The sequence below is a fragment of the Scyliorhinus torazame genome, chromosome 2 (genome assembly GCF_047496885.1).
Source record: "Scyliorhinus torazame isolate Kashiwa2021f chromosome 2, sScyTor2.1, whole genome shotgun sequence".
NCBI classification, from domain to species: domain Eukaryota; kingdom Metazoa; phylum Chordata; class Chondrichthyes; order Carcharhiniformes; family Scyliorhinidae; genus Scyliorhinus; species Scyliorhinus torazame.
The window spans coordinates 152,080,921-152,107,323 of record NC_092708.1 but is presented as its reverse complement, the minus strand read 5'-3'; the positions used below and the strand labels follow the sequence as shown (position 1 = coordinate 152,107,323).

General features: G+C 48.1%; 1 protein-coding gene across 3 annotated transcripts in view; it reads left to right on the top strand.

The window, feature by feature from the left end:
* LOC140392817 (signal transducer and activator of transcription 4-like) overlaps positions 1–9,787 on the top strand; it is a 206,454-nt gene extending 196,667 nt beyond the window's left edge. For all 3 annotated transcript variants that reach the window (XM_072478479.1, XM_072478489.1, XM_072478499.1), the window contains 3 exons: positions 1,949–2,140; positions 4,548–4,614; positions 4,698–9,787. In XM_072478479.1, coding sequence (XP_072334580.1) covers positions 1,949–2,140; positions 4,548–4,614; positions 4,698–4,830 — 392 coding nt within the window. In that variant the 3' untranslated portion in view covers positions 4,831–9,787. The remainder of the gene's footprint in view (positions 1–1,948; positions 2,141–4,547; positions 4,615–4,697) is intronic.
* The last annotated feature ends 16,616 nt before the right edge of the window (positions 9,788–26,403 follow it).

Sequence of the window (26,403 nt, the reverse complement as noted above, 5' to 3'; positions counted from 1 at the left end):
CCAAACCCGCGCCCAGGTCCTGATAAATGCGCAGCTCACAATTCTTCCACTTGCTGCTCCGTTCCTTCTTGGCCCACCGCAGAATGTGTTCCTTGTCCAGGAATCAGTGAAAGCGTACCACCATCACCCTCGGCGGCTCGTTCACTCCGGGCTTCTTCGCGAGGGTCCTGTGTGGTCTCTCCACTTCCAGGGGCCGAGGGAACGCCTCAGCCCCCATCAACTTCTCCAACATGTCCGTCACATAAGCCCTCGCATCCGATCCCTCACTGCCTCAGGGAGGCCGACAATTCTGCCTCCTGGACCTGTTCTGCAGGTCCTCTAGCTTCTCCTGCATTATTTTCTGGCGATCGTTCATCACTTCCAGCGCGGTTATGTATTCCTCGTGTTCGTACACCTTTTTCTCCACCTCCTGGATCGCTCTTCCATGGGTCTCTTGATTCTGCACAACTTCATCAATCGAAGCCTTAATTGGGTCCAGCGTGTGTCCTCCTTCAGCTTGGTGAAGCAATCTTCAAAAAACTTCACCAGCTTATCCATCGACCACTGTGCGGCCCTTGCTCTCCGCCATGCTTTCCCACGTTGCCAGCTCTGCTCGCGTCTTCCTTGTAGGACTTTGTCTTCTCGCACGGCCACTTCTGGTCCAATTCTCCATACACTGGAGGGGGATTTCTCCTCACTGTCTCACTCTTCGCTGATTTATCCCATAAAATCCGGGAAAAAACAGGGGAAAAAGGTCCAGAGGTCTGTCACAGACGGGAGCTATTAAATGTGCGACCTACCCCTCCATGGCCGCCACTGGAAGTCAACCGGAAGTATAGTTATTCATACATCAAACTCTGGGGATGGTTGCACACGCACAAACATACACACAATAAGAAGACAGAAAGGAGAGGTTTTTTACAACTCTGAATACATTAAAAGAAAAATAATCCCAAATATGGAGGTCAGTTCACCTGATTGCCAGAGTCCTGAAAGTTAGAGTCTGGTGAGGGTTACTTCATGGAGGAGTTACAGTTCAGACGAGTTCAGCTAGCTGAAGTATAGTTGCACAATTCCTTTAAGGTCAATGATCATGCGATGAGCTGAGGTTGCTGTACGGAGACTTAATCTGTTCAGGAGGTGACGGCAGGGATCTTCTAGAGAAATAAGATTTCAATTTGATTAGCTGAAGAACCAACGAGGCTTAGATTGAGGAGGCTGTTGGTCAGCGTGAAGTCCTGCTTTGATGATTTCAGGCTGGAGTTAACAGCAGACTGAATTGCAAAGTCTAGAAATGTAATCTTAAAACTTTATGAAAGGCCAGGCCATAGGTCATGTAGTGTTGCCCATTAATGAGGCAGTTGCAGGTAGTTTCTATGCCTCTGATCAAAATCAATTGTTCCTCTTAGGAGATGGATGGTGGCTATTAATACCTCTGCAGGTATAATGAATTTTGATAACTCGCCCTTTGTTATTGCACCATGGTATGAAGACAGATTGTCTGCTGGTCCCTGATTTTGTAGATTGTACTGTGTCCTCACAAAGAGAGGTGTGAGATTCCACGCGGATGAGGGTTAAGCTTTTGTCTTGTAACTGCTGTTGGAAATTTCCTGACACTGTAGCCAACTTGTGAATCATGAGACCTGTAGCAGTCATCTTTTTGTTCAGCAAAATTCATTTTCTAAATAAGCAAAAAAAAAAGAGGGTTGACTTAAACAGTTTATGATCCCTTTCACATCTCGGACATGACAAAGGACATCAAATTATTTCCTGTGATTCTATTAGATTCTGCAAAGCACAATTATATTTTCTTTATATGAATATTTCAAATCTATTTTAAAGATATACAAATGTACTTTAAACTACGATGAGATTGAAAGTATGTAGTCAAAGTTTAATTCCATACTGATTTTTTAATTCATTTTTAAGTTACTGTTACAGTAGGATCTGAGCATAACTATTGTTCTAGGGGAAATGAAATTTCATTCGGTGGAACCTTACTCCAAGAGCCAGTTGTTAGCGGTTCCGTTGCCTGACATTATCCGTGATTACAAAGTAATGGTGGCTGAGAATATTCCAGAGAACCCACTACAGTACCTATATCCTGATATTCCAAAGGACAAAGCTTTTGGAAAACATTACAACAATAAGCCAAAAGAAGGTCAGTATTAGCAATCTGTGGTGGTATTAAAAAAACAAATGATTCAACAATGTTCTTATTCTGTCGTGAAGTCACATTCAGCAAAGTGAAATCAGATAGCATACAAAGCCCTGGGAAGACCACACCTCGAGCACTGTGAACTCATGTGGACATCACGGCCGGGAATTATCCTAGCCCGCGCCGGGTCGGAGAATCGGCGGTGACGTGGGAAATTCCCGCCACGCCACTCCAAGGCCGGGACCCGATTCTCCGGCAACCGGAGAATTGGCGCCAATCGTGCCCGCGCGGTCGACACGGCGCCAGTTGGGGGCCGCTAACCGCGGTGATTCTCCGTGTTCGACCGGCCAAATTCCTGCCAAGTTCGAGCCATGGTTCTAACTTGGTACCACCCGGCGGGAACTTGGACCCGCGGCCGTGGTGGCCATCCTGGTTGGGGGGGGGGGGGGTGGGGTGATCAGAATCTGGGGGGAACTCCACGGCATTCAGGCCCGTGATTGGGGGCAACCGATCAGCGGGTGCCTGCGATCTGGAGGGGGCCTACCTCCTTCCGGGCGTGCCCGCTGTTGCGCTCCGCCATGTTGCGTGGAGACGGCCACCACGCGCATCCGCCGGTGCTGAGACGGCCACCACGCGCATGCGCTGGTGCGGAGACGGCCGTCGCGCGCACGCCGGCAGTGCAGGGCCGCGTATAGCACTCCAGCGCCGTGCTGGCCCCCTGAGGGCCGCTGAATCACTGGGCCAGGAGGCCTGTTGACGCCTGTGTGCACCACTCCGGAGTTTACGCCGGCGTTAACACGTGGCCGGAATTTTGGAGAATCCAGGTCCACATCTTAGGACTGTAATATTGACCTTGGGAAGGAGTGCAGCATCGATATACTACAATTTTACCTGAACTCCAATTGCAAGCAGAGGTTGGTATTCCCTGGCATTTATAGGATAATTTTATTAAAACTTTCAAGATACTAAGGGGCACATGTTGGAGAAATTGGGGGAAAAGTATTTCCACAGTTTGGGGAATCTATGACTAGAGTCGAACGTTTCAAGTGTGAAATTAGGAAACATGGGCGAGATTCTCCGACCCCCACCAGGTCGGAGAATCGCCGGGGGCTGGCGTGAATCCCGCCCCCGCCGGTTGCCGAAGTCTCCGGCACCGGATATTCGGTGGGGGCGGGAATCGAGCCGCACAGTTGGCGGGGCCCCCGCGCGATTCTCCGGTCCGGATGGGCCGAAGTCCCACCGCTAAAATGCCTGTCCCGCTGGCGTAAATTAAACCACCTACCTTACCAGCGCGACAAGGCGGCGCGGGCGGGCTCCGGGGTCCTGGGGGGGGGCGCGGGGCGATCTGGCCCCGGGGGGTGCCCCCACGGTGGCCTGGCCCGCGAACGGGGCCCACCGATCCGCGGGCGGGCCTGTGCCGTGGGGGCACTCTTTCCCTTCCGCCTTCGCCACGGTCTCCACCACGGCGGAGGCGGAAGAGACTCCCTCCACTGCGCATGCGCGAGAATGCCGTCAGCGGCCGCTGATGCTCCCGCGCATGTGCCGCCCGGAGATGTAATTTCCGCGCCAGCTGGCGGGGCACCAAAGGCCTTTTCCGCCAGCTGGCGGGGCGGAAATTCATCCGGCGCGGGGCGGAAATTCATCCGTCGCGGGCCTAGCCCCTCAAGGTTGGGGCTCGGCCCCCAAAGATGCGGAGCATTCAGCACCTCTGGGGCGGCGCGATGCCGGACTGATTTGCGCCGTTTTGGGCACCAGTCGGCGGACATCACGCCGTTTCCGGATAATTTCGCCCCATATCTTCACACAAAAGGTGATAGAAGTTTCCAATCCTGTTCCGCAAATGTCAATTAATGCTCGATCAATTGTTAATTTTAAAACTAAAGCTGATAGATTTTGAAACAAAGTAATTGAAGCATAAATGTCTTACTCCTGTCCCTACGTTACAACCAAAACCAAGTCCCACAAAATTAGTAACTTGCAACACATTGGGTTTGGTTCATCAATCATGAATTATTTCCTTATAAAATAACACCTTTTAGCATATTTGCTTTGTTTGATGGCCTTTATTGCCCTATAAAGACAGAAGATCCTCCATGCATTAAAATTAAACCAACGGCACAGTTTTTGATCATGACTTTATAAATGTACAGCTCTCAGGTATTTGATTGGATTTGGAAATAATAGAGGTTCAATTTATTCCATAGTCTTCCCAGCTAAAATAAATTAAAAACTGAATTGAATCAGTGCAAATAATATGTCCTTAAATAGTCCATGGAAAATGGAGAGAACAAATTAAACATTGCATTGTGCTAATCTTACAGATCTGTAAAGAGCAATTGGCCTCAAGAAAACAACAAATAATTAAAATCTGTTAAGTACTGAAATTCATATTTATTTTTCTTTTAAACAGTCTCTGAACCCACCGAGACAGAGAAGAAAGGCTACATATCTTCAAGGTTTATCCCGTTCTCAGAATTGTAAGTATGAACAGCCAAGCAATTTGTTTGAACCAAAAATTGCTGTGTTTTAGTATTGACTAATAATTTGTTGTATTTTTCAGTCCAAATGCTTCCACAGCTCCAGTTTCTTCATCAGACCTGCTTCCTATGTCACCAGGAGTATATGCTGAATTGAAACAGCAGCTGAGTCCAGCAGAAATTGAGACTGCAGTCTGTTTTGAAGCGATGATCTGATTGAAACTGACTTCCACAGCTCCTTTCACAATAACTCCTACAGTAAACTTTGTACATAGCTACATATTTCTGATAGCATTTTTAAAATTAATTTACAGGATGTGGCTGTCACTGGCTAGGCCAACATTTATTGCTCATCCCTTGTTGCCCTTCAGACGGTGGTGGTGAGCTGCCGCCTTGAACCATTGCAGTCCCTGAGATGTAAGTACACCCACAGTGCTGTTAGGGAGGAAATTTCACGATTCTGACCAGCAACAGTTAAGGAACAGTGATATAGTTCCAAGTCAGGGTGGCAGGTGCCTTGGAGGGGAATCTGCAGGTGGTGGTGGGTTTCCAGGTATCTGCTGCTTTTGTCCTTCTAGATGGTAGTGGCTGTGGATTTAGAAGGTGGTGCCTAAGGAACCTTGGTGAGTTCCTACAGTGCGTCTTGTAGATGGTACACACTGCTGCCACTTTTTGTCAGAGGTGGAGGCAATGGATGTTTGTGGAAGGGGTACCAATCAAGCGGACTGCTTGTCCTGGAGAGTGTTGAGCTTCTTGAGAATTGTGGGAGCTGCATTCATCCAGGCAAGTGGAGAGTATTCCATTACGCTCCTGACTTGTGCCTTATAGATGGTGGTCAGGTTTTTGGGAATCAGGACGTTAGTTAATCAATGCAGAATTCCTAGGCTTTGACCTGCACTTGTAGCCATCGTATTTATATGGTTACTCCAGTTAAGTTTCTGGTCAATGATAACACCCAGGATGTTGATAGTGGGAAATTCAACTATGGTAATGCCATTGAATGTCAAGGGTCGATGGTTAGACCCTCTCTTGTTGGAGATAGTCATTGCCTGGCACTTGTGTGGCGTGAATGTCACTTGTCACCCAAGCCTGGATATTCTCCAGGTCTTGCTGCATTTGGACATGAACTACTTCAGTATCTGAGGAGCGTGAATGGTACTGAACAAATCATCAGCAAACATGCCCACTTCTGCCCATATGATGAAAGGGAGGTTGGGCCTAGGACACTACCCTGAGGATCTCCTGCAGTGATTTCCTGGAGCTTGAGATGATTGACTTTCAGCCACCACAATCATTTTCCTTTGTGCCAGGTATGACTCCAACTAGTGGAGGGTTTCACACGATTCCCATTGACCTAGTTTTGCTGGGGATCCCGGATGCCATACTCAGTCAATTTGTTTTATTCGTTCATGGGATGTGAGCGTCGCTGGCTGGGCCAGCATTTATTGCCCATCCCTGAGGGCATTTAAGACTTGGTGGTAATGGTAGAGTGAGGGATATGTCAGGCCATTAGGTTACAGATTGTGGTTGAGTCCAATTCTGCTGCTGCTGATGGCCCACAGCGCCTCAAGGATGCCCAGTTTTGAGTTGCTAGATCTGTTCAAAGTCTATCCCATTTAGCATGGTGGTAATGCCACACAACACGAAGGAGGGGATCCTCAATGTGAAGACAGGTCTGAGAACGTCCTTCCCTACTGTATACCACCAGCTCTGCTGGGTTATTCTGTCGTTGAGATAGGACATACCCAGGAATGGTGATAGTGGTGTCTGGGATATTATCTGTAATGTATGATTCTATGAGTAAGATTATATCAGACTGTTGCTTGACTAGCCTGTTAGACAGCTCTCCCTATTTTGGCATAAGCCCCCAGATGTTAGAAAGGAGAACTTTGCAGGATCGACAGGGCCGGGTTTGTCATTGGCATTTCCGGTGCATAGGTCGATGCCAGGTCCGACCAGTTTCAATCCTTTTTACAAACTTTGTAGCTATTGAATACAACGGAGTGGCTTGCTAGGCTATTTCAGAGAGCATATAAGAGTCAACCACACTTCTGTGGGTCTGGAGTCGCATGTAGGTCCGACCAGGCAAGGACGGCAGATTTCCTTCCCTAAAGGACCGTGATGAACCAGATGCGTTTTTATGACGATCGACAGTGGTTTCATGGTCATCTTTAGACTGTTAATTCCAGAAGTTTTATTGAGTTTTTAAATTCCACCATCTGCCGAGATGGGATTTGAACCTGGATCCCCAAAGCATTACCCTGGTTCTCTGGATTCTAGTCCAGTGGCTATCGCCTCTCTTAATTTGATTTCCAGGGGAAGCAAAGACCTCTTTATAATAGCATAATTGCAATATGGGAACCTAGGCTAAAATATATTGGCATGGTACTGCAAATGACATTAATGTAATATTCAGTAGCTGGCCTATTGCTGTATTACAGATTTGAGTTTAAGGCACTGTATCGTGCAATGAAAATTTGTCAGACAAAAGTTAGAGCTCACAGTTCGTTGTTGGTGTCCAAACCTCAACAAGAATACAGTTATCTATGTAAGCATTTGATACTTGCACAGAAATTCTCAACATGTAGCGCTGCACACATTGAAAGTTCAAGAGGTGTGAAGAGCTAGCGATGATTTCTGGTTTTGGTACAGGCTGAATTCAGGTCACTAGTTATACTGTCACTTTCATACTGCCCATCTGAAACCACTTTTGTTGACAGCAAGGTGGAAGTTAAATGAACAATGTAACAAGTATTTACATTAACATTATATTCTTTGACATACTTGTAACGTACTGAAATGGGCATATGCAATAACTTTTTTTTAAAATGAGGCTCCTTGATAGTGGTGGACAAAAATAAAAGTTGAAATATTGTGTGCTTTTTCTGTCTTCATAAATAAAGGCTGTGATTTTACGGCCACACTGCGCCCAAAAAGCAGCACGTCACAGTGCAGCATGGCCGATAAAAGCCGGGAGACCACGCTCCAGGAATCTACCCAGCTACAATGTCTCATGAGATCTAACGCGATCTTGTAAGACGTTGCAATGTGAATCCCGCCCATTGTGGGCAGGATCACTTTTTAGCAAATCTGCATATTAAAGCGAGACAGTTAATCTCACTTTAATGTGCAGATTTCCAAGGTACCCGAGGCGTGGGATCAATCTCTGTCGTCTTGGAGACCTCAGGTGAGCGCCCGTTCAGTACTGGTCTCCACAAACAGGGACCAGACGGAAAACGGCACTCATAGGGGTTTCCCAGGGGATCAGATTCCCCCAGGTGCATGCCTTAGGGCAGGATGGCACCCTGGCACTGCCAGACTGGCACCAAGTGGCACTGTCAGATGCCAGGGGCACTAAAAGGGTACCAGGTTGGTACTGCAAAGGTGCCAAGCTGGCATTGTTTGCGCAGATGTGATCAGGCCCAGGTGCCCTGCACAGGTCAGGTGTTTTGGGGGGGGCATGATGCGAGGGCCAGGGGGAACCCTCCGATCGTGCATTGGGGCTTGGGTCGGGGCTTGCTTCAGGGGCCTGGGATCGGGACGCCATTTTTAAATGGTGTCCCAATCTCTCGCTACACTGAGCAGTTCCAGCAAGTGGAGCTCCTCAGTGCATGAGGCCACACGTTCCCCGTTGAAGCCGCCTATCAAATGCGAGTCGTGTTTTATAGCCTTGTGTTTCTCGGTGCTGCGAGCACCAGGAAATACACAGCTAACCATGCTCGCTGTGGGACTTTTTTTCCCATTTAGTTAAATCGCGCCCAAAGTGTTAACAGAAACCTATTCCTTAAAGTCACAGTTGAGATTTCCATCAATGCACTACCCATAAAACCTGGCACATTTTGGTTGGTTGTTAGCCTCTCTTCCTCTTTGCTTTCACAGATCACAATAGATTTGAAAATGTTGGTTCTTTTTGGGCTTTAAAAAACAAAAGACGCAGGAGTAGGTGATTTGACCCTTCTATCTGCTCCACCATTCAGTAAGGTCATGGCTAAACTGTTGCAACAAGTCTACCTTCCTGCAATACTCACAGATCTCCTGATTCTCTGAATGTCCAAAATATATCACCTCTGACTTAAACATACTTAATGACTAAAAATTCACAGCTCTGTGGTGGAGAATTCCAAAGATTCACAATTTTTTGAGTGAAGAAAATTCTACTCCTCTTTCCTTTATATGTGTATAAATATATGGCTGACCCCAGACAGTGAAAATATCCTTGACAAGGAAACAATATTATTATTATTATTACCCTGTCAAACCAATTAAGAATTTTTTGTCTCAAATGAGATTTCCCCTCATTTTTCTAAACTCTCGGGAAAATTGGACTGGTCTCTCCTCATGGGACAATCCCCTCATCCCAGGTTAAAACGATTACCCAACAGTACTATTGGTTACCATATTCTCGGTTCTATTTCTGTCAATACCTGTTAATGTTTGTATAAGTTTTCAATCTATATTTTTGGTGCCAGTTTTTTTTGTTAACTTATTATATACCTCAAGTTGAACTTTTTAAACAAAATGTATCTAATTGTTTGAAACGTGAAGATCACTTCTATATCAAACCCACTGAGATTCTAACATAATCACTGCAAATTGTACATTGTATATGTGACTTTACTCAATTACCATCATTATTTCATATACAAGAAATGGCAAAGTGCTGTTTGATTTATATGTAGATTTTTTTTACTATATTGCTATTATTCACTAAATACTGACAGTTTAATATATATATCTAATTGAAAATATGCATTTTAATTCCATTTAGTTTGTGCTTTATGTATACAAATGCTCTAAGAAATTGTGGAGGCTAATTTGAGACTGTGACATTAAAGCCTCTTCAATAACTCTGTAAATTATCTTTGTGTATATACATTTTTACATGTTTTTCTAAATACCAGTAATACAGTTTAATTAATTTTGCACTTGAAGTTTTTTAAGAAATATCTGTCATATAGTGATTACAATGTTTTTAAGACATGAATGGAAAGCATTGGCAACAAACCTGCTTTATTTTTTCTGAGTACTCTTGTTATTAAATTGTTTATGAATTTCAATGGTTAACAATTATGATTGGAAGCATTTGTTATTGAATTATAAATGTTGAATCACTTTACATTGGTTAGTTGAATGTCATGTTTGATACGCTTCTTAAATAAACTGCTAAAAGTAATTGGAATGATTCTAGTTAAGATTTCGTTAAAGAAGGAGTTTCACACAAAGTATTTTCTGAGTTATTTTTCAATATTGGAAATGTTAAGAACAAACAAATGCATTATTTCCTGTTGCAGTGTTGGGAAACACATAATGAGTCATTTGATGATTGATTTGATTTATTGTCAGGTGTACCGAGGTACAGTGAAAAGTATTGTTCTGCGTACAGTCCAGACAGATCATACCATACATGAAAAAACATAGAACATACATAAATACACAATGTAAATACATAGGCACAGACATCGGGTGAGCATATGGAGTGTATTACTCAGTAGAGAAGGTGTGTGAAGAGGTCAGTTCAGTCTGTAAGAGGGTCATTGAGGAGTCTGGTAACAGCAGGGAAGAAGCTGTTTTTGAATCTGTCAGTGCTTGTTCTCAGACCTTTGTATGTGCTGCCCGATGGAAGAGGTTGGAAGAGAGAATAATCCGGGTGGGAGGGTGTCTTTGATTATGCTGCCCACTTTCCCAAGGCAGCGGGAGGTGTAGACAGAGTCAATGGGTGGGAGGCGGTTTCACGTAATAGACTGGGCTGTGTTCTCGACTGTGGTTGCCGTACCAGGCTGTGATGCAACCAGATAGGATGCTTTCTATGGTGCATCTGTAAAAATTGGTAAGAGTCAATGTGGACATGCCGAATTTCCTTAGTTTCCTGAGGAAGTATAGGCGCTGTTGTGTCTTCTTGCTCATAGCATCAATGTGGGTGGACCATGACAGATTGTTGGTATGTGCACACAGGAATTTGAAGCTGTCATCTGCATCTCGGCACCATTGATGAAGACGGGTGTGTACGATACTTTGCTGACTGAAGTCAATTACCAGCTCCTTAGTTTTGCTGGAGTTGATGGAGAGATTGTTGTCGTTACACCACAATACTAGGTTCTCTATCTCCCTCCTGTACTCTGGCTCATCATTGTTCGAGATCCGACCCACCACTGCCATGTCATCAGCAAACCTGTAGATGGAGTTGGAGCCACATTTTGCCACACAGTCGTGTGTGTATAGGGAGTATAGTAGGGGCGAGGTACACAGCCTTGCAGGGCCCCGACATGGAGGACTATCATGGAGGAGGTCATGGAATCATAGAATTTACAGTGCAGAAGGAGGCCATTCGGCCCATCGAGTCTGCACCGGCTCTTGGAAAGAGCACCCCACCCAAGGTCAACACCTCCAGCCTATCCCCATAATCCAGTAACCCCACCCCAATTTTGGACACTAAGGACAATTTATCATGGCCAATCCACCTAACCTGCACATCTTTGGACTGTGGGAGGAAACCGGAGCACCCGGAGGAAACCCACGCACACACGGGGAGGATGTGCAGACTCCGCACAGACAGTGACCCAAGTCGGAATCGAACCTGGGACCCTGGAGCTGTGAAGCATTTTGCTATCCACAATGCTACCGTGCTACCCGTTGTTTATCTCTACTAATTGTGGTCTATGGGTCAGGGAGTAGAGGATCCATTTACAGAGGGAGGAACCAAGTCCTAGGTTTTGGAGTTTTGATATGAGCTTGGCTGGAATTATGGTGTTGAAGGGGGAGCTGTAGTCAATGAATAGGAGTCTGACGTAGGAAACCTTATTGTCGAGATGCTCCAGGGATGAATATAGGGCCAGGGAGATAGTGTCTACTGGTGATTGGTTGTGGCAGCATGGGAATTACAGTGGATCAAGGCATTCTGGGGGTATGGAGTTGATGTATCTCATGACCAACCTCTCAAAGCACTTCATAAAGATAGATGTCAAGGCCACTGGAAGGAGACATTGCCTGGATCTTTTTTGGCACCGGTATGATAGTGGTCTTCTTGAAGCAGGTGGGAACCTCGGAGAGAGTAGGGAGAGGTTGAAGTGTCCATGCACACTCTGCCAGTTGGTCCACGCAGGATCTGAGTGCACGACTAGGGACTCTGTCAGGACCCGTTGCGTTCTGAAGGTTCACTTTCCGGAAGGCCGATCTGACTTCGGAAGCTGTGACGGTGGGTGTGGGTGAGTCCAGGACTGCTGGGGCAATCAACAGCAGTTTGATAGTTTCCTGCTTGACTTGAGCATAGATTGCACGAGTTCATCAGGAAGGGGTGCACTGCTGCTAGAGATTCTGCTCGGCTTTGATTTGTAATTGAATCATCCAGTGACAAATATGAATCCGGATTTTGTTGAAAAAATAACTGCATCTGAACAATGTACATTGTTATTAATGTCAAAATCAAACGACTCGGAAAAGAAAAGATACATTTGTGAATTGTACACAGATTTTCTTCCAAATATCAGCATCTTATGATTTTTCATAAGGTAGCTGCATTTGCACGTTCACTTTCCATAAAACTCACCACAGAAAGGTCATCAGCCTGAAGCATTGGGCAGGATTTTATGGCCCCTCAAGCTGGTGGGATCTTCCGATCCCACCCAAGTAGACACCTCGTGGCAGATTCCCCAGCAGCAGGACAGGCAAGGCATGAACATCCCACAGGCAACCAATGGCTTGCCGCATCCGGCATGGATAAAATGAAAGAGAAAATGCTGGAAAATCTCAGCAAGTCTGGCAGCATCTGTAGGGAGAAAAAAGAGCTAACGTTTCGAGTCCTATGACTCTTTGTCAAAGCTTTTATCCAGTGGATAAAACAATCATGGTTGACGGTGGGGTGAAAAGACCCAGATAATCCAGCCATTAACTCTGTCTCTATCTCCACAGATGCTGCCAGAGCTGCTGAGTATTTACAGCATTTTCTGTTTTTAGTTCAGTTTTCCAGCATGTGCAGTATTTTGTTTTTGCACGGAAAGTTATGTCTTGGAGAGTCGGATGTAACTGTATAAGTAACCTTTGTGATAACAATATGGTATTTGTCAATGACTGATCAATCTATTTTTGCCCACAAAGTCGAAACAATTACAAGTATTGAGTTTTATTCCTTCAGGTTGTGAATTTTTTGCAGATTGAAAAGAAAACTTTTTCTTTGTCTCCTCTTTTCTCTCTCTCCTGCTCTCTCAATCTGATCTTTCTTTCCCTCTCTGAATTTTTCAAAATTTGTTCAGGTGTTGTGGGCACACATGGCAAGGCCTGTGTCTACCCCCAATTGCCCTTGAGAAGGTGGGTGGTCAACTGTCTTCTTGAAGCACTGCAGTTTTTGTGTTGTTAGGGAATAATGGGTTAAAGCCTAAATTTATTGACACTCCGCATATTTAAATGAGACTGAATGGCGGTGGGAGGGAGGGGAAGTTTTCCAGGCAAGCGGAGGTGGATTTGCCTGTGACAGTGAGTTAAATCCCCTAAAAGTGGCGTTTGGTTTGGACCCTAACATTTTTCTTGCCCTTTCCTGGCTTTCACCAGGTTGCGATTGAAGGTGAACAGGAACGGGACTTCCGGTGGCGGCCATGGAGTGTGTGATCACACACAAGGTGGCTCCTACCTGAGGTAGGTGTTTTTGGCCCTTTCTGCTAGTTTTGCGGAGTTGGTGCAGGTGGAGAAAGTGGGACTATTAAAGAGTAAGGTTTTCTCCTTCAGTAGAAAATGTCGAAGGGGTACCAGATGAGTGGTGTGTAGATAAGGGACACTCTTCAGAACAGCAGGACACATGACATAGCAAGAGAAAAGGTGACGGAGGGACCTATGGCATCGTTGCCCGCACAATAGTCGACGGAGCAGTTGGTCGAATTCCTTACAGCTGAGTTTTAAAAACCGCGGCAGGCGGCCTCAGAGGACCGGTTGAAGATGGCAGAGCCGATTTGGGCTGCCCTGAAGAGAGTGAAGAAGAGGCTGGAGGTGCAGAAAGTTGGAGGAGACGGAAACTGATCACGAGGATCGGATTGCCTTGTTGGAGGCAGAAATACTGATGATGGCAGATGGTCAGAATAATTTGAGGGAGAAGACCGACGCCCGAGAGAATCTCTCAAGGAGGCAGAACCTGAGGATTGTGGGGCTACTGGAAGGTATTGAGGGAGTGAGGACCACAGAATATGTGGCCAGAATGTTTGAAAAGCTGATGGGAGAGAAGGGTTTTGGCCGCCCTCCTGAGGTGAACTGGGCACACCTTTCGTTGACGAGGAAGACGAGAGCAGGTGAGTGATGCACGATCAATTGCACAGAGACGAGAGCTGAATACAACTGAGGCTTTAATACTCTAAGATGTGTGGCCTCCTACAGTAGCTGGCGAAATGGCTGCTGTATAGGGAGCACACATATTTATACTCTGCCTACTGGGCGGAGCAAGCAGGCAGGGACTACCCCCGTACCTGTAGTACAGGGCCTTACCACACATCCAATATATACAACAGCGGTGATTACCACAGTGAGCTACTGCAGGCAATTATTGTGAGGCTACATCGGTACTTAGACAAGGAATGTATCCTGAGGTGAGCAAAGGAGATGTGGGAATGAAGCTGGGAAGGCCACACAGTTCGTAGTTACAAGGACATGGAGCGGAGCTGGGCAAGTGAAGGGCTGGGTTTAATAAGGCCAAGGCAGCCCTATTCAGGAAAAGGTGCAGTTTGGGATGATGTACTCTGGCCGCCCATGGGTCATACCTGGGGGAAAGGAGAATAACTTTGATACACCAGAGGAGGCGAGTAACATTTTAAGGGACCATGGACTGGGGGATGTTTGAAGACTTTGGATTTTGGGTGGGTTCATCTGCAAAATGGACTGGAGGAGTTTTACTCGGGGTTGAGAGAGGGTACGGTTTCGTGTGCGGTTATTTCTGTTAGCACTATGGCACAGTGGGTTAGCCCTGCTGCCTCACAGTGCCGAGGTCCCAAGTTCGATCCCCGCTCTGGGTCACTGTCCGTGTGGAGTTTGCACATTCTCCCCGTGTTTGTGTGGGTTTCGCCCCCACAATCCAAAAATGTGCAGGCTAGGTGGATTGGCCACGCTAAATTGCCCCTTCATTGGAAAAAATGAATTGAGTACTCTAAATTTATTTTTTTAATGTTTCTGTTAGCATTACCAATGCTGTATCATTAGTTTTGTAGAGGAAGGGTTTTGGACTATTTTCCTCCCCGCATTTGGCGGTGTTGGAGATATTAAAACGTGTGGGGTCTGGTGGGTGCATGGGAGGAGGGAGGGGAGTAGGAAGGGAGGGTGGGGATGAAGGAACTTGGTGTAATGCAGTGACAAGTTGGGGCAGCAGAGGAATAAGGGGGCTTTGTTATAAAGAAAGCGTATTCTTTGACTCGGGTGGGAGTCATGCTGGCAGGTATACCAGTTAATGGAAGCAAAGTGGAGGGGAGTTGTGGGGAGGGAGACGGGCGGTTGTCTTTTCTGGTTCTTCTGGTTTCTTTGGCTTGTGTCAGGATAATGGGCCTGGGGCAGGCTTTATTTGTTTGGGGAGGGGGAGATGCTGACATCTAAGGTTTTGTTTTGGTGAAGGTGGTTGGAGGGGAATGGCAGTCACCATCTTGAGGGGACTGGGGTGGTATGCAAGACAAGGGCCTGGGGGGGGTCCATTGGCATTTGGTAGTGGCTAAGCGGGGTGGGGGGAGCCTCCCTACCAAGTTGGTCTCATGGAATGTCAGAGGACTGAATGGGCTGATCAAGAGGTCCAGTGTTTTCACTCATTTAAAGAGTTCGAAGCAGGTTTTTCTGCAGGAGATGCACCAGGGGGTTAAAGACCATACGAGGTTGAAAGGTTCGGTGGGGCAAGTGTTTCATTCAAGGTTGGGTATGATGGAGAGGACGACTTCAGTGTTAAATAGTAAAAGGGTGGCTTTCTCGGTGGCCAGCATAGTGGGGCACCCGGGGAGTAGATATGTTATGATGAGTGTGAGATTAGAGGGGGTGCCTGTGGTGCTGGTGAATGTCTACGCCCCCAACTGGGAGGATGTGGATTTCATTAAGAGGATGTTGGCGAAGGTTCCAGATTTGGACACACTTCGGTTGATTATGGGAGAGGGTGGGATTTTAATGCTGTTTTTGATCCTAAGATGGATAGGTCCTGCCCAAGTCCTTGAAGGTGTCGGCAATGGCAAGGGAACTGTTGGGCTTTATGGAGCGAATGGGGAGAGTGGACCCCTAGCGGTTTGGCAACTGAAGGTGAAGGAATTTTCTTTATCCTCACATTTGCATCAGGTGTTTTTTTAAAAATTCATTTTATTAATTTACAGGATGTGGGCATCGCTGGTAAGACCAGCATTTATTGCCTATCTCCCAATTCTCCCTCCCATCAAGAAATGCACTTCAGAGGTTGCAGGACACGGAGAGGATTTCTCTCCAACAGGGAGGACAGTGATAAGACCATAAGACATAGGAGCAGAATTAGGCCACTCGGCCCATCGAGTCTGCTCCACCATTCAATCATGGTTGATACTTTTCTCATCTCCATTCTCCTGCCTTCTCCCCATAACCTCTGATCAAGAATCTATCTATCTCTGTCTTAAAGACACTCAGTGATTTGGCCTCCACAACCTTCTGCGTCAAAGAGGTCCACAGATTCACCTCTGGCTGAAGAAATTCCTCCTCACCTCTGTTTTAAAGGATCTTCCCTTTAGTCTGAGATTGTGTCCTCTGCTTCTAGTTTTTCCTACAAGTAGAAACATCCTCGACACACCCACTCTATCCAGGCCACGCAGTATCCTGTAAGTTTCAATAAGATCCCCCCTTTTCCGCAAAAAATCACAAATCTGGAAAGGCAAATTGGTTCCAGGGAGTTGAAAGTTTTCTGGCATTTCCTCAAAGCTGGCAAACCTACCCTCCAGGAACAGGTCCTCAACCCTCTCCAAACCCTTCCACTCCCATGACCTAAATGTCGAGTCTAAGCCCTCTGGCACACTGCAGATATTGGCCAACAACGACATGGAGCTAAATTTAAAATGCTGTGTGAACTGCTTCCAGATTCAAAGAAAATCTTGCAGGGAAGAACGGAAATGAGGCAGTCACTACTAAAGCACTCAAACTAGAGCCCCTAACGAGAACTCTCTTCCATTTGCTCCCAAATGGAACTTGGATCACTAAGCTATGTCAGCACTTTCTCAATATTGGCAGCCCAATAATAAAATAAAGCTAAACCACCTGACTGTCTGTCTCCCTGGAGGATTGCCTTACGGATCCTTGCGGTCTTACCCACCCAAATGTAAGAGGACACTAATTTGTTAACTCTGACAAAAAACGATTTGGGGAGAAATGTGGGGAGACACTGATTAAAGAAATAAAAACTTGGGAGGACATGATTTTAATAGTCTGAACCCTGCCCGCCAAGGACAGGGGGAGGTTATCCCACTTTTTCAAATCCGAATTGATCCCATTCACCAGGCTAACACAACTTAATTTATGAAATGCGGGCCCATCGTGGGCTTCCCAGATTCCCAGTTAACGAAAGCTAGATCTGGCAAGACAAAAAGGCAACATCCCCAGATAGGCTCCCCTCCCCAGGGAGGTTAACTGAAAAGTATTCTCTCTTGTCCAAATTCAACTTATATCCAGAGAAGGAACCAAAACACCTAAGTAGCTTCATTGTCTCATCCATAGTGGGAACTGGGTCCATATTATAAAGAAGCAGATCAACTGCGAACATGGGCACCCTATGCTCTCACCCCCCCCCCCCCCCCCCCCCTGCTGATTTATCCCCTTCCACTTCCTGGAAGATCTGAAAGCTATGGCCAGTGTTTCAATTGCTAAAGCAAATAGAAGCGGGAGACATTGGACATCCCTGCCTCGAACCCCTTTTCAGCAGAAAATACCCTGAGCTCAATGCATTAGTGGAGACACTAGCAGTGGGGGCCCTATAAATTAAACAAATACAGGATGTAAACTTTTGCCTTAACCAAACCTCCTGAGAATCGCAAAGAGATATCCCAATTCCACCCGATTCAAGTGACTTTCGGATCCTTGTCCTTTTTCAGGATCAGGGAGATAGAGGTCTGCGCAAGTAAAACGGGTGACAAACCCCGGGACAAGGAATCATTGAACATTTCTAATATTAAAGGGACCAACTGTCCTGCAAATGTCTTATAAAACTCAATGGGAATCCATCAGGGCCAGGAGCTTTACCCGTGTGCACTAACCAAATGCATTTCACAATTTCCTCAGGGCCCAATGGGGATTCCAACTACTCCCACCTCTCCCTTTCCATCAATGGAAGGATAACCCATCCAAAACCTCTGCCATGGCTGAATTCTCCGCTGGGGGCTCCGACATATAGAGATCCCGATAGAATGTTTCATACTCTTCCTTCAGGTCCTCCAACCTCACAAACCTGCCCCTATGAACATGTCACCAAATCATTTGATTCCTGCTCGCCGCGAACCCTGAAACCTTGCATAATAATAATCTCATCTTTAATATTGTCACAAGTAGGCTTACATTAACACTGCAATTAAATTACTGTGAAAAGTCCCTAGTCGTCACATTTCGTCACCTGTTCAGGTATACTGAGGGAGAATGCAGAATGTCCAATTCGCCTAACAGCACATCTTTTGGGACTTGTGGGAGGAAACTGGAGCACCCAGAGGAAACCCACACAGACACGGGGAGAATGTGCAGACACTTCACAGACAGTGACGATAGCGGGAATCGAACCTGGGACCCTGGCGCTGTGAAGCAACAGTGCTAACCACTGTGCTACCGTGCCACCAGATCTAACCCACACAGAGGCCTCCAGCCCCAAATGCTGCCGCCACACCCTTTAGGCCGCCACCACTGGGTTCATGGAGTACCTGGCCAGCGAGAATGGCAGGGGCGCTGACAACAAAGCCCGCCAACTCCTTCACGATGTCGCCTCCATCCGACCCCACACTGATCCCGCCCCCACGACCCATTTCCTAATCATGACAATGTTCGCCGCCCAGTAGTAGTTAATCATGTTAGGCAGCACCAACGCCCCTGTCCCCCCACCCCACTCCAGGAAAGTCCTCTTAACTCCTAGGGTCTTCCCCACCCATACTAACCCAGAGATCAGTACATCAACCTTCTTGAAAAGCGACTTTGGAATGAAGACTGGGAGGTTCTGAAACACAAAGAGAAACCTTGGCAGCACCGTCTGCACCTGCCCTGCCAGCCACGGCGGCAGCATATCCTATCTCTTGCGTCCCCTTTCATCTGCTCCACCAGCCAAGTCAGGTTCAGCTTGTGCAGCTGCGCCAATCCTGAGTCACCTGGATGCCCAAGTATCTAAAACTCGCCCCCACCACCTTCAACGGCATCTCCCCTAACATCCTCTCCTGCCCTCTAGTCTCAATCAGAATCACCTTGCTCTTTCGCATATTTAACTTGTACCCGGAGAACCTGCCAAATTCCTCCAAAATCCCCATAATATCCCCAATTGGTCTGAGACACATAACAGCAGGTCATCCGCATACAGCGAAACCCTGTGCTTGACGCCCCCCCCCCCCCCCCCCCCCCGCACAATCCCTCTCCAGTCCCTTGACGCCCTAAACGCCATTGCCAGCGACTCTATCGCCAAAGCGAAGAGCAACAGGGAGAGTGGACACCACTGCCTCGTCCCCCAAAGCAACCCAAAATATTCCAAACTTACTTGGTTCGTCCGTACACTTGCGACCGGCATCTTGTATAGCAACCGGACCCAGTCCACAAACCCCTACCCAAAGCCAACCTTCCCCACCACCTCCCACAAATACTCCCACTCCACCCAATCAAACACCTTCTCCACGTCCATTACCACCACTACCTCCACCTCCTGCCCCATAATTACATCGAGCATCATAATTACATTGAGCAGCCTCCTCACGTTCGCTGCCAACTGCCTCCCCTTCATAAACCCCGAAGAGCTAAGTATTTGAGTGCAAGACATGCAGGAGTATCTGGGTTTTACTCCTCCGGTGTGGGTGGTGGATTGATTCACGAACTAGGAGTGGGGCAAAAAGAAAAGAGCTGCTGGAGCAGGAGAGTCTTCGTGGTGCGCCATAGGATAAGATGGCAGAGGTCAAGGGAGCTGCTCTGCCCGCCCAGTGGTCAATGGAGCAGCTAATAGGTTTCCTAAATGTAAAGTTCTGTCAGCAGAGGAAGGAGGTCCTGGAAGACCTGGCTAAAGTGGTGGAACCGATCAAAGCAGGGATCGAGAGAATGGAGCAGAGGCTGGAGTCCCAGAGCCTGGCGATCCAGAAAGTGGAGGAGGCAGTAGGGAAGCAGACCAGGAAATCCACCTGGGAAGAATACAAGCTGTGGGTGTACCAGGACCTAGGAGCAGAACTGGCCAAGAGGAGGGCCAGGTTTAACCGGATCAAGGCTGCCCTCTTTTAAAAGGGAGTGAAATTGTATGTTCGCGCACCTGAGGAGTCTGAAGATGGACGTGGCCTTTTTCCACTTAAAGATAGGGGACCAGACAAGACTGAGCAAAGGATGGGTGAGGCAAGTATTCCACTTGGGACTGGATATGAAGACGAGGGGGGTTGGCAGTGTTGGTGAATAAGCGGGTGGCGTTTGAGATGGGGAACATTGTGGCGGATCCGACGGGGAGAGGTTTGAGATGGTGAGCGGGAAGCTGGAGGGGTTGCCGGTGGTGCTGGTAAACGTTCATGATATAGATTTCATGAGGCAGGTGCCAGGGATGATTCCAGACTTGGACTCGCACTGGTTGATTATGGGGTGGATTTTACTATGGTTGTAGGATCGAGCTTGGACCGGTCGAGCCTGAGGTCAGGGAAGGTGCCAGCAGTGACGAAGGAGCTGAAGGGGATTATGGAGCGTATGGAAGGTGTGGGGGGGGGGAGGTGCAGCACCAGCAGTGGAGGCTAGATGTGGGGTTGTTGGCGGATGAGGTGGTGTGTGAGCAAGTGAGGGCAGCCATTCAGGGCTACGTGAAGCTAAATGACATGGGGGTGGTCATGGCCGCCACGCTGTGGGAGACACACAAGGTGATGATTGGGTGGCGGTTAATCTCAATTCGGGCACATAGGGGAAAGCGTAGCGGGTAGAGATGGCAAGACTGGTAGATGAGATGCTGAGGATGCACATGAGGTATTTGGAGGCCCCCATTGAAGAGGAGGCTGCAGATGCAGTTTAGGCTAGTGTCCACAGGGAAGGCGGTGGGGCAGTTACCAATTCACTGACCATGGAAGTAGCTCAATCATTGGACTGCAAACAAGTTGTTTTCATCAGTCTTAAGATGCGGCTTGCCCAAAAGCGTACGTTCACTCTGGCTTCTTTATTTTTATTTGTGGCTACTGTTTGTGGAGAAGGCTCACATGGATTGTGTATTTAAATTAAACAGCCTCTATCCTATTCCTAATTATCACAGATTCATAACAAAACTACTTAGGCACTATTTGTGAATCCTACTCAAGTAGCCTACAAAGATGCCTGATTCGGGAAACAGGCACAAAGAAGACGGTTAACTAAACTTCAAGCTTGTGGAATTGAAGACAATTTACTCATTGGTTAGCCCATTGTTTTGGTGGTCGAATGAATTGGTAATGAAGATAAGCACAATATCCTGTTTGCACACAGCAAGCCTCACACTTAGCGATGAGATGAATGACCAGATATTTTGCTTTGGTGATGTTTGTTGAAAGATAAATATTGCCCTGCTAATGTATTGCTCTTCAAATAGAGCACCAAGGCTTTTCACATCCACTTGAACAACTGAGTAGCCAAAGATCTGCCAAAATCTATTAGGAGAGAAAAAGAGTTAACGTTTCAAGACTGTGGTGAATGTATTACTGCTAGTAATTTACCAGTGCATTGTATCATGTTCTGCTGTGGTGTTATGTTATTAACCCTGTGGGCTCCTCCTATGGGCCAATGTGTGGCTTCACCCACAGGGGGATATGTTGGGGATGTATGAGCTCCACCCAAGGCTCCTCCCCTTAAGAGGAAGTATAAAGAGCAGCTGACCTGCGGGCCGTCCTCGGTATTGTACCGGTCGCAGGCAGGCTCAGTTGTAAGCTGATTAAAACCACGGTTTACTTCTCCTCGTGTCTCTGAGTGAATTGATGGTCGCATCAATTTAATCAGCTTAAAATACAACTATGGAATCAGTCCTTAAACCTGACAGACTGGAACTCGATCCACAGGCCGCGGAGGCGAAATAAATTTTTTTGCATTGGCTTCGATGCTTCAAGGCCTATCTCGCCGCGTCGTCCACGCCATCCGTCACTCAGTAACAGAAGCTGAGCTTCCTCCACGCACGGGTGAGTCATCGCATTTCTGTCCAGCTCGATGAAGCCGCCTCCTATACAGAGGCCCTCGCGCTACTCGAACGCCTCTACGTGCGGCCTGTGAATGAGGTCTACGCACGTCACGTCTTCACCATTCGCTGCAGTGCCCCGGGGAGTCGCTAGATTATTACCTACGCGACCTCAAAGCCCTCTCACACAACTGTAATTACCAGGCCGTTACAGCAACTCAGCACATGGAGCTCGCCGTCCGAGACGTTTACGTGGCGGGGGTCCGATCAAACTATGTGAGACAGCGCCTGCTCGAAAAAGGGGCCCAGGGACTTCCGGGTGTGGCGATGACCAGCTGAGTCGCACGTTTCGGCAGCTCCCGGTGAAACGGACTTTTGGGCTCTTGATAGGAGCCCCAACGGCAATTTTGACGGCTAAAAACACTGTGCGGTAAACCAGGAGGGAATCCCCCCTGGATACGGATGAAAAAAGGAGGAGAAAGTGGCCGGATTGCAGTGGATCCTTTAGAACAGCGGCAAGGAAGGCAAGCAAAAACCAAGATGGCGTCGGAAGGTGGCAGTTTAACATGGGGCCCTGAACAACAAGAGTTCTTGAAATGCTGTGTGGAAGATCTCAAAAAGGAAATGAAGAAAGAGCTGTTGGCCCCGATACTACAGGCGATCGAAGGGCTAAAGGAGGAACAAAAGACCCAGGAGCGGGAGCTTCGGGTCGTGAAGGCAAAGGCAGCCGAGAATGAGGACGACATACAGGGCCTGGTGGTGAAGACGGAGATGCATGAGGCACATCAGAAACGATGTGTGGAAAGGTTGGAGGCACTGGAGAACAACGCAAGGAGGAACAACCTGAGGATTCTTGGTCTTCCTGAAGGTGCGGAGGGAGCGGACGTCGGGGCATATGTGAGCACGATGCTGCACTCGTTAATGGGAGCGGAGGCCCCGGCGGGTCCGTTGGAGGTGGAGGGAGCATACCGAGTGATGGCGCGAGGACCGAGAGCAGGAGAAATTCCCAGAGCCATAGTGGTGAGATTCCTCCGTTTTAAGGATAGTGAAATGGTCCTTAGATGGGCAAAGAAAACTCGGAGCAGTAAATGGGAGAATGCGGTGATCCGCGTTTATCAAGACTGGAGTGCGGAGGTGGCGAGAAGGAGGGCGAGCTTTAATCGGGCCAAGGCGGTGCTTCATAAAAAGAAGATACAATTTGGAATGCTGCAACCGGCAAGACTGTGGGTCACATAACGAGGGAGGCACTGCTACTTTGAGACGGCGGATGAAGCGTGGACTTTTATTGTGGAAGAAAAACTGGAATGAGCGGGTTATTAAAAAGAACGTTTGAACAAAGTGGTGGGGCGAATGTGGGGGGCGAAGAGGGGGGTTAAAAAGGGGGGAAAGAGGTGTTTTATGTACTAATCCTGCGATGTGGTAACTTTTCTCTCTTCCACAGGTGGTGATGGGGGAGGAGGGGAGGTGGAGGAGATGGGGCGTTGGCCATTGGGGGTGGGGCCAAGGGAGAAGCGCGGGCTTGGTTCCCGCGCTATGATAATCATGGCGGGAATAGAGAAGCAGGAAGGAGGGGGCGTCGCACGGTGCGAGCCGAGGTCACGGGGGGAAGCCGAGGTCGGCCAGAGTTTGCTGACTTCTGGGAGCAACATGGGGGGAGTAATTACGCTAGCGGGGGATCTAGCGGGGGGGGGTGGGAGGGGGGAATTACTGGGTTGCTGCTGCTGGGGAGAGGGGGGAGCTGGTATGGGAGGGGATGGGCGGGGGGGCACCGCCTGGGGGAGATACAGCTGCGTGGGAACCGGGTGAGGAGCTGGAAAAAGGGGATGGCTAATCGACAAGGGGGGGGGGGGTAGGAAGCCCCTCAACCCGGCTGATCACGTGGAACGTGAGAGGGCTGAACGGGTCGATAAAGAGGGCACGGGTACTCGCACACCTTAAGAAACTTAAGGCAGATGTGGTTATGTTACAGGAAACGCACCTGAAACTGATAGACCAGGTTAGGCTACGCAAAGGATGGGTGGGGCAGGTGTTCCATTCGGGGCTAGATGCGAAAAACAGGGGGGTGGCTATATTAGTGGGGAAGCGGGTAATGTTCGAGGCAAAGACTATAGTGGCGGATAACGGGGGCAGATACGTGATGGTGAGTGGCAAACTACAGGGGGAGACGGTGGTTTTGGTAAACGTATATGCCCCGAACTGGGATGATGCCAATTTTATGAGGCGGATGCTAGGACGCATTCCGGACCTAGAGATGGGAAAGCTGATAATGGGGGGAGATTTTAATACGGTGTTGGAACCAGGGCTGAATAGGTCGAAGTCCAGAACCGGAAGGAGGCCGGCAGCAGCCAAGGTACTTAAAGATTTTATGGAGCAGATGGGAGGTGTAGACCCGTGGAGATTTAGCAGACCTAGGAGTAAGGAGTTCTCGTTTTTCTCCTATGTCCATAAAGTCTACTCGCGAATAGATTTTTTTGTGCTGGGAAGGGCGTTGATCCCGAAGGTGAGGGGAACGGAGTATACGGCTATAGCCATTTCGGATCACGCTCCACACTGGGTAGACTTGGAGATAGGGGAGGAAACAGGAGGGCGCCCACCCTGGAGAATGGACATGGGACTAATGGCAGATGAGGGGGTGTGTCTAAGGGTGAGGGGGTGCATTGAAAAGTACTTGGAACTCAATGATAATGGGGAGGTCCAGGTGGGAGTGGTCTGGGAGGCGTTGAAGGCGGTGGTTAGAGGGGAGCTGATATCAATAAGGGCACATAAAGGGAAGCAGGAGAGTAAGGAACGGGAGCGGTTGCTGCAAGAGCTTTTGAGGGTGGACAGACAATATGCGGAAACACCGGAGGAGGGACTGTACAGGGAAAGGCAAAGGCAACATGTAGAATTTGACTTGCTGACTACGGGCACTGCAGAGGCACAATGGAGGAAGGCACAGGGTGTACAGTACGAATATGGGGAGAAGGCGAGCAGGTTGCTGGCACACCAATTGAGGAAAAGGGGAGCAGCGAGGGAAATAGGGGGAGTGAGGGATGAGGAAGGAGAGATGGAGCGGGGAGCGGAGAGAGTGAATGGAGTGTTCAAGACATTTTATAAAAAATTATATGAAGCTCAACCCCCGGATGGGAGGGAGAGAATGATGGGCTTCTTGGATCGGCTGGAATTTCCCAAGGTGGGAAGAGCAGGAAAGGGTGGGACTGGGAGCACAGATCGAGGTAGAAGAAGTGGTGAAAGGAATTAGGAGCATGCAGGCGAGAAAGGCCCCGGGACCGGATGGATTCCCAGTCGAATTCTATAGAAAATATGTGGACTTGCTTGCCCCGGTATTGACGAGGACCTTTAATGAGGCAAAGGAAAGGGGACAACTGCCCCCGACTATGTCTGAAGCAACGATATCGCTTCTCTTAAAGAAGGAAAAGGACCCGCTACAATGCGGGTCCTATAGGCCTATTTCCCTCCTAAATGTAATGCCAAGATCCTGGCCAAGGTAATGGCAATGAGAATAGAGGAATGTGTCCCGGGGGTAGTCCACGAGGACCAAACTGGGTTTGTGAAGGGGAGACAGCTGAACACGAATATACGGAGGCTGTTAGGGGTAATGATGATGGCCCCACCAGAGGGGGAAACGGAGATAGTAGTGGCGATGGATGCCGAGAAAGCATTTGATAGAGTGGAGTGGGATTATTTGTGGGAGGTGTTGAGGAGATTTGGTTTTGGAGAGGGGTATGCTAGATGGGTGCAGCTGTTGTATAGGGCCCCGATGGCGAGCGTGGTCACGAATGGACGGGGATCTGCATATTTTCGGCTCCATAGAGGGACAAGGCAGGGATGCCTTCTGTCCCCATTATTGTTTGCACTGGCGATTGAGCCCCTGGCGATAGCGTTGAGGAGTTCCAAGAAGTGGAGGGGAGTACTTAGAGGAGGAGAAGAACACCGGGTAACTTTGTATGCGGACGATTTGCTACTTTCCGTGGCAGACCCGGCGGAGGGGATGCCAGAAATAATGCGGATACTTGGGGAGTTTGGGGATTTTTCAGGGTATAAATTGAACATGGGGAAAAGTGAGTTGTTTGTGGTGCATCCAGGGGAGCAGAGTAGAGAAATAGAGGACCTACCGTTGAGGAAGGTAACAAGGGACTTTCGTTACCTGGGGATCCAGATAGCCAAGAATTGGGGCACATTGCATAGGTTAAATTTAACGCGGTTGGTGGAACAAATGGAGGAGGATTTCAAGAGATGGGATATGGTATCCCTGTCACTGGCAGGGAGGGTGCAGGCGGTTAAGATGGTGGTCCTCCCGAGATTCCTCTTTGTGTTTCAGTGCCTCCCGGTGGTGATCACGAAAGCTTTTTTTAAAAGGATTGAAAAGAGCATCATGGGTTGTGTGTGGGCCGGGAAGACCCCGAGAGTGAGGAAGGGATTCTTACAGCGTAGCAGGGATATGGGGGGGCTGGCACTACCGAGCCTAAGTGAGTATTATTGGGCCGCTAATATTTCAATGGTGA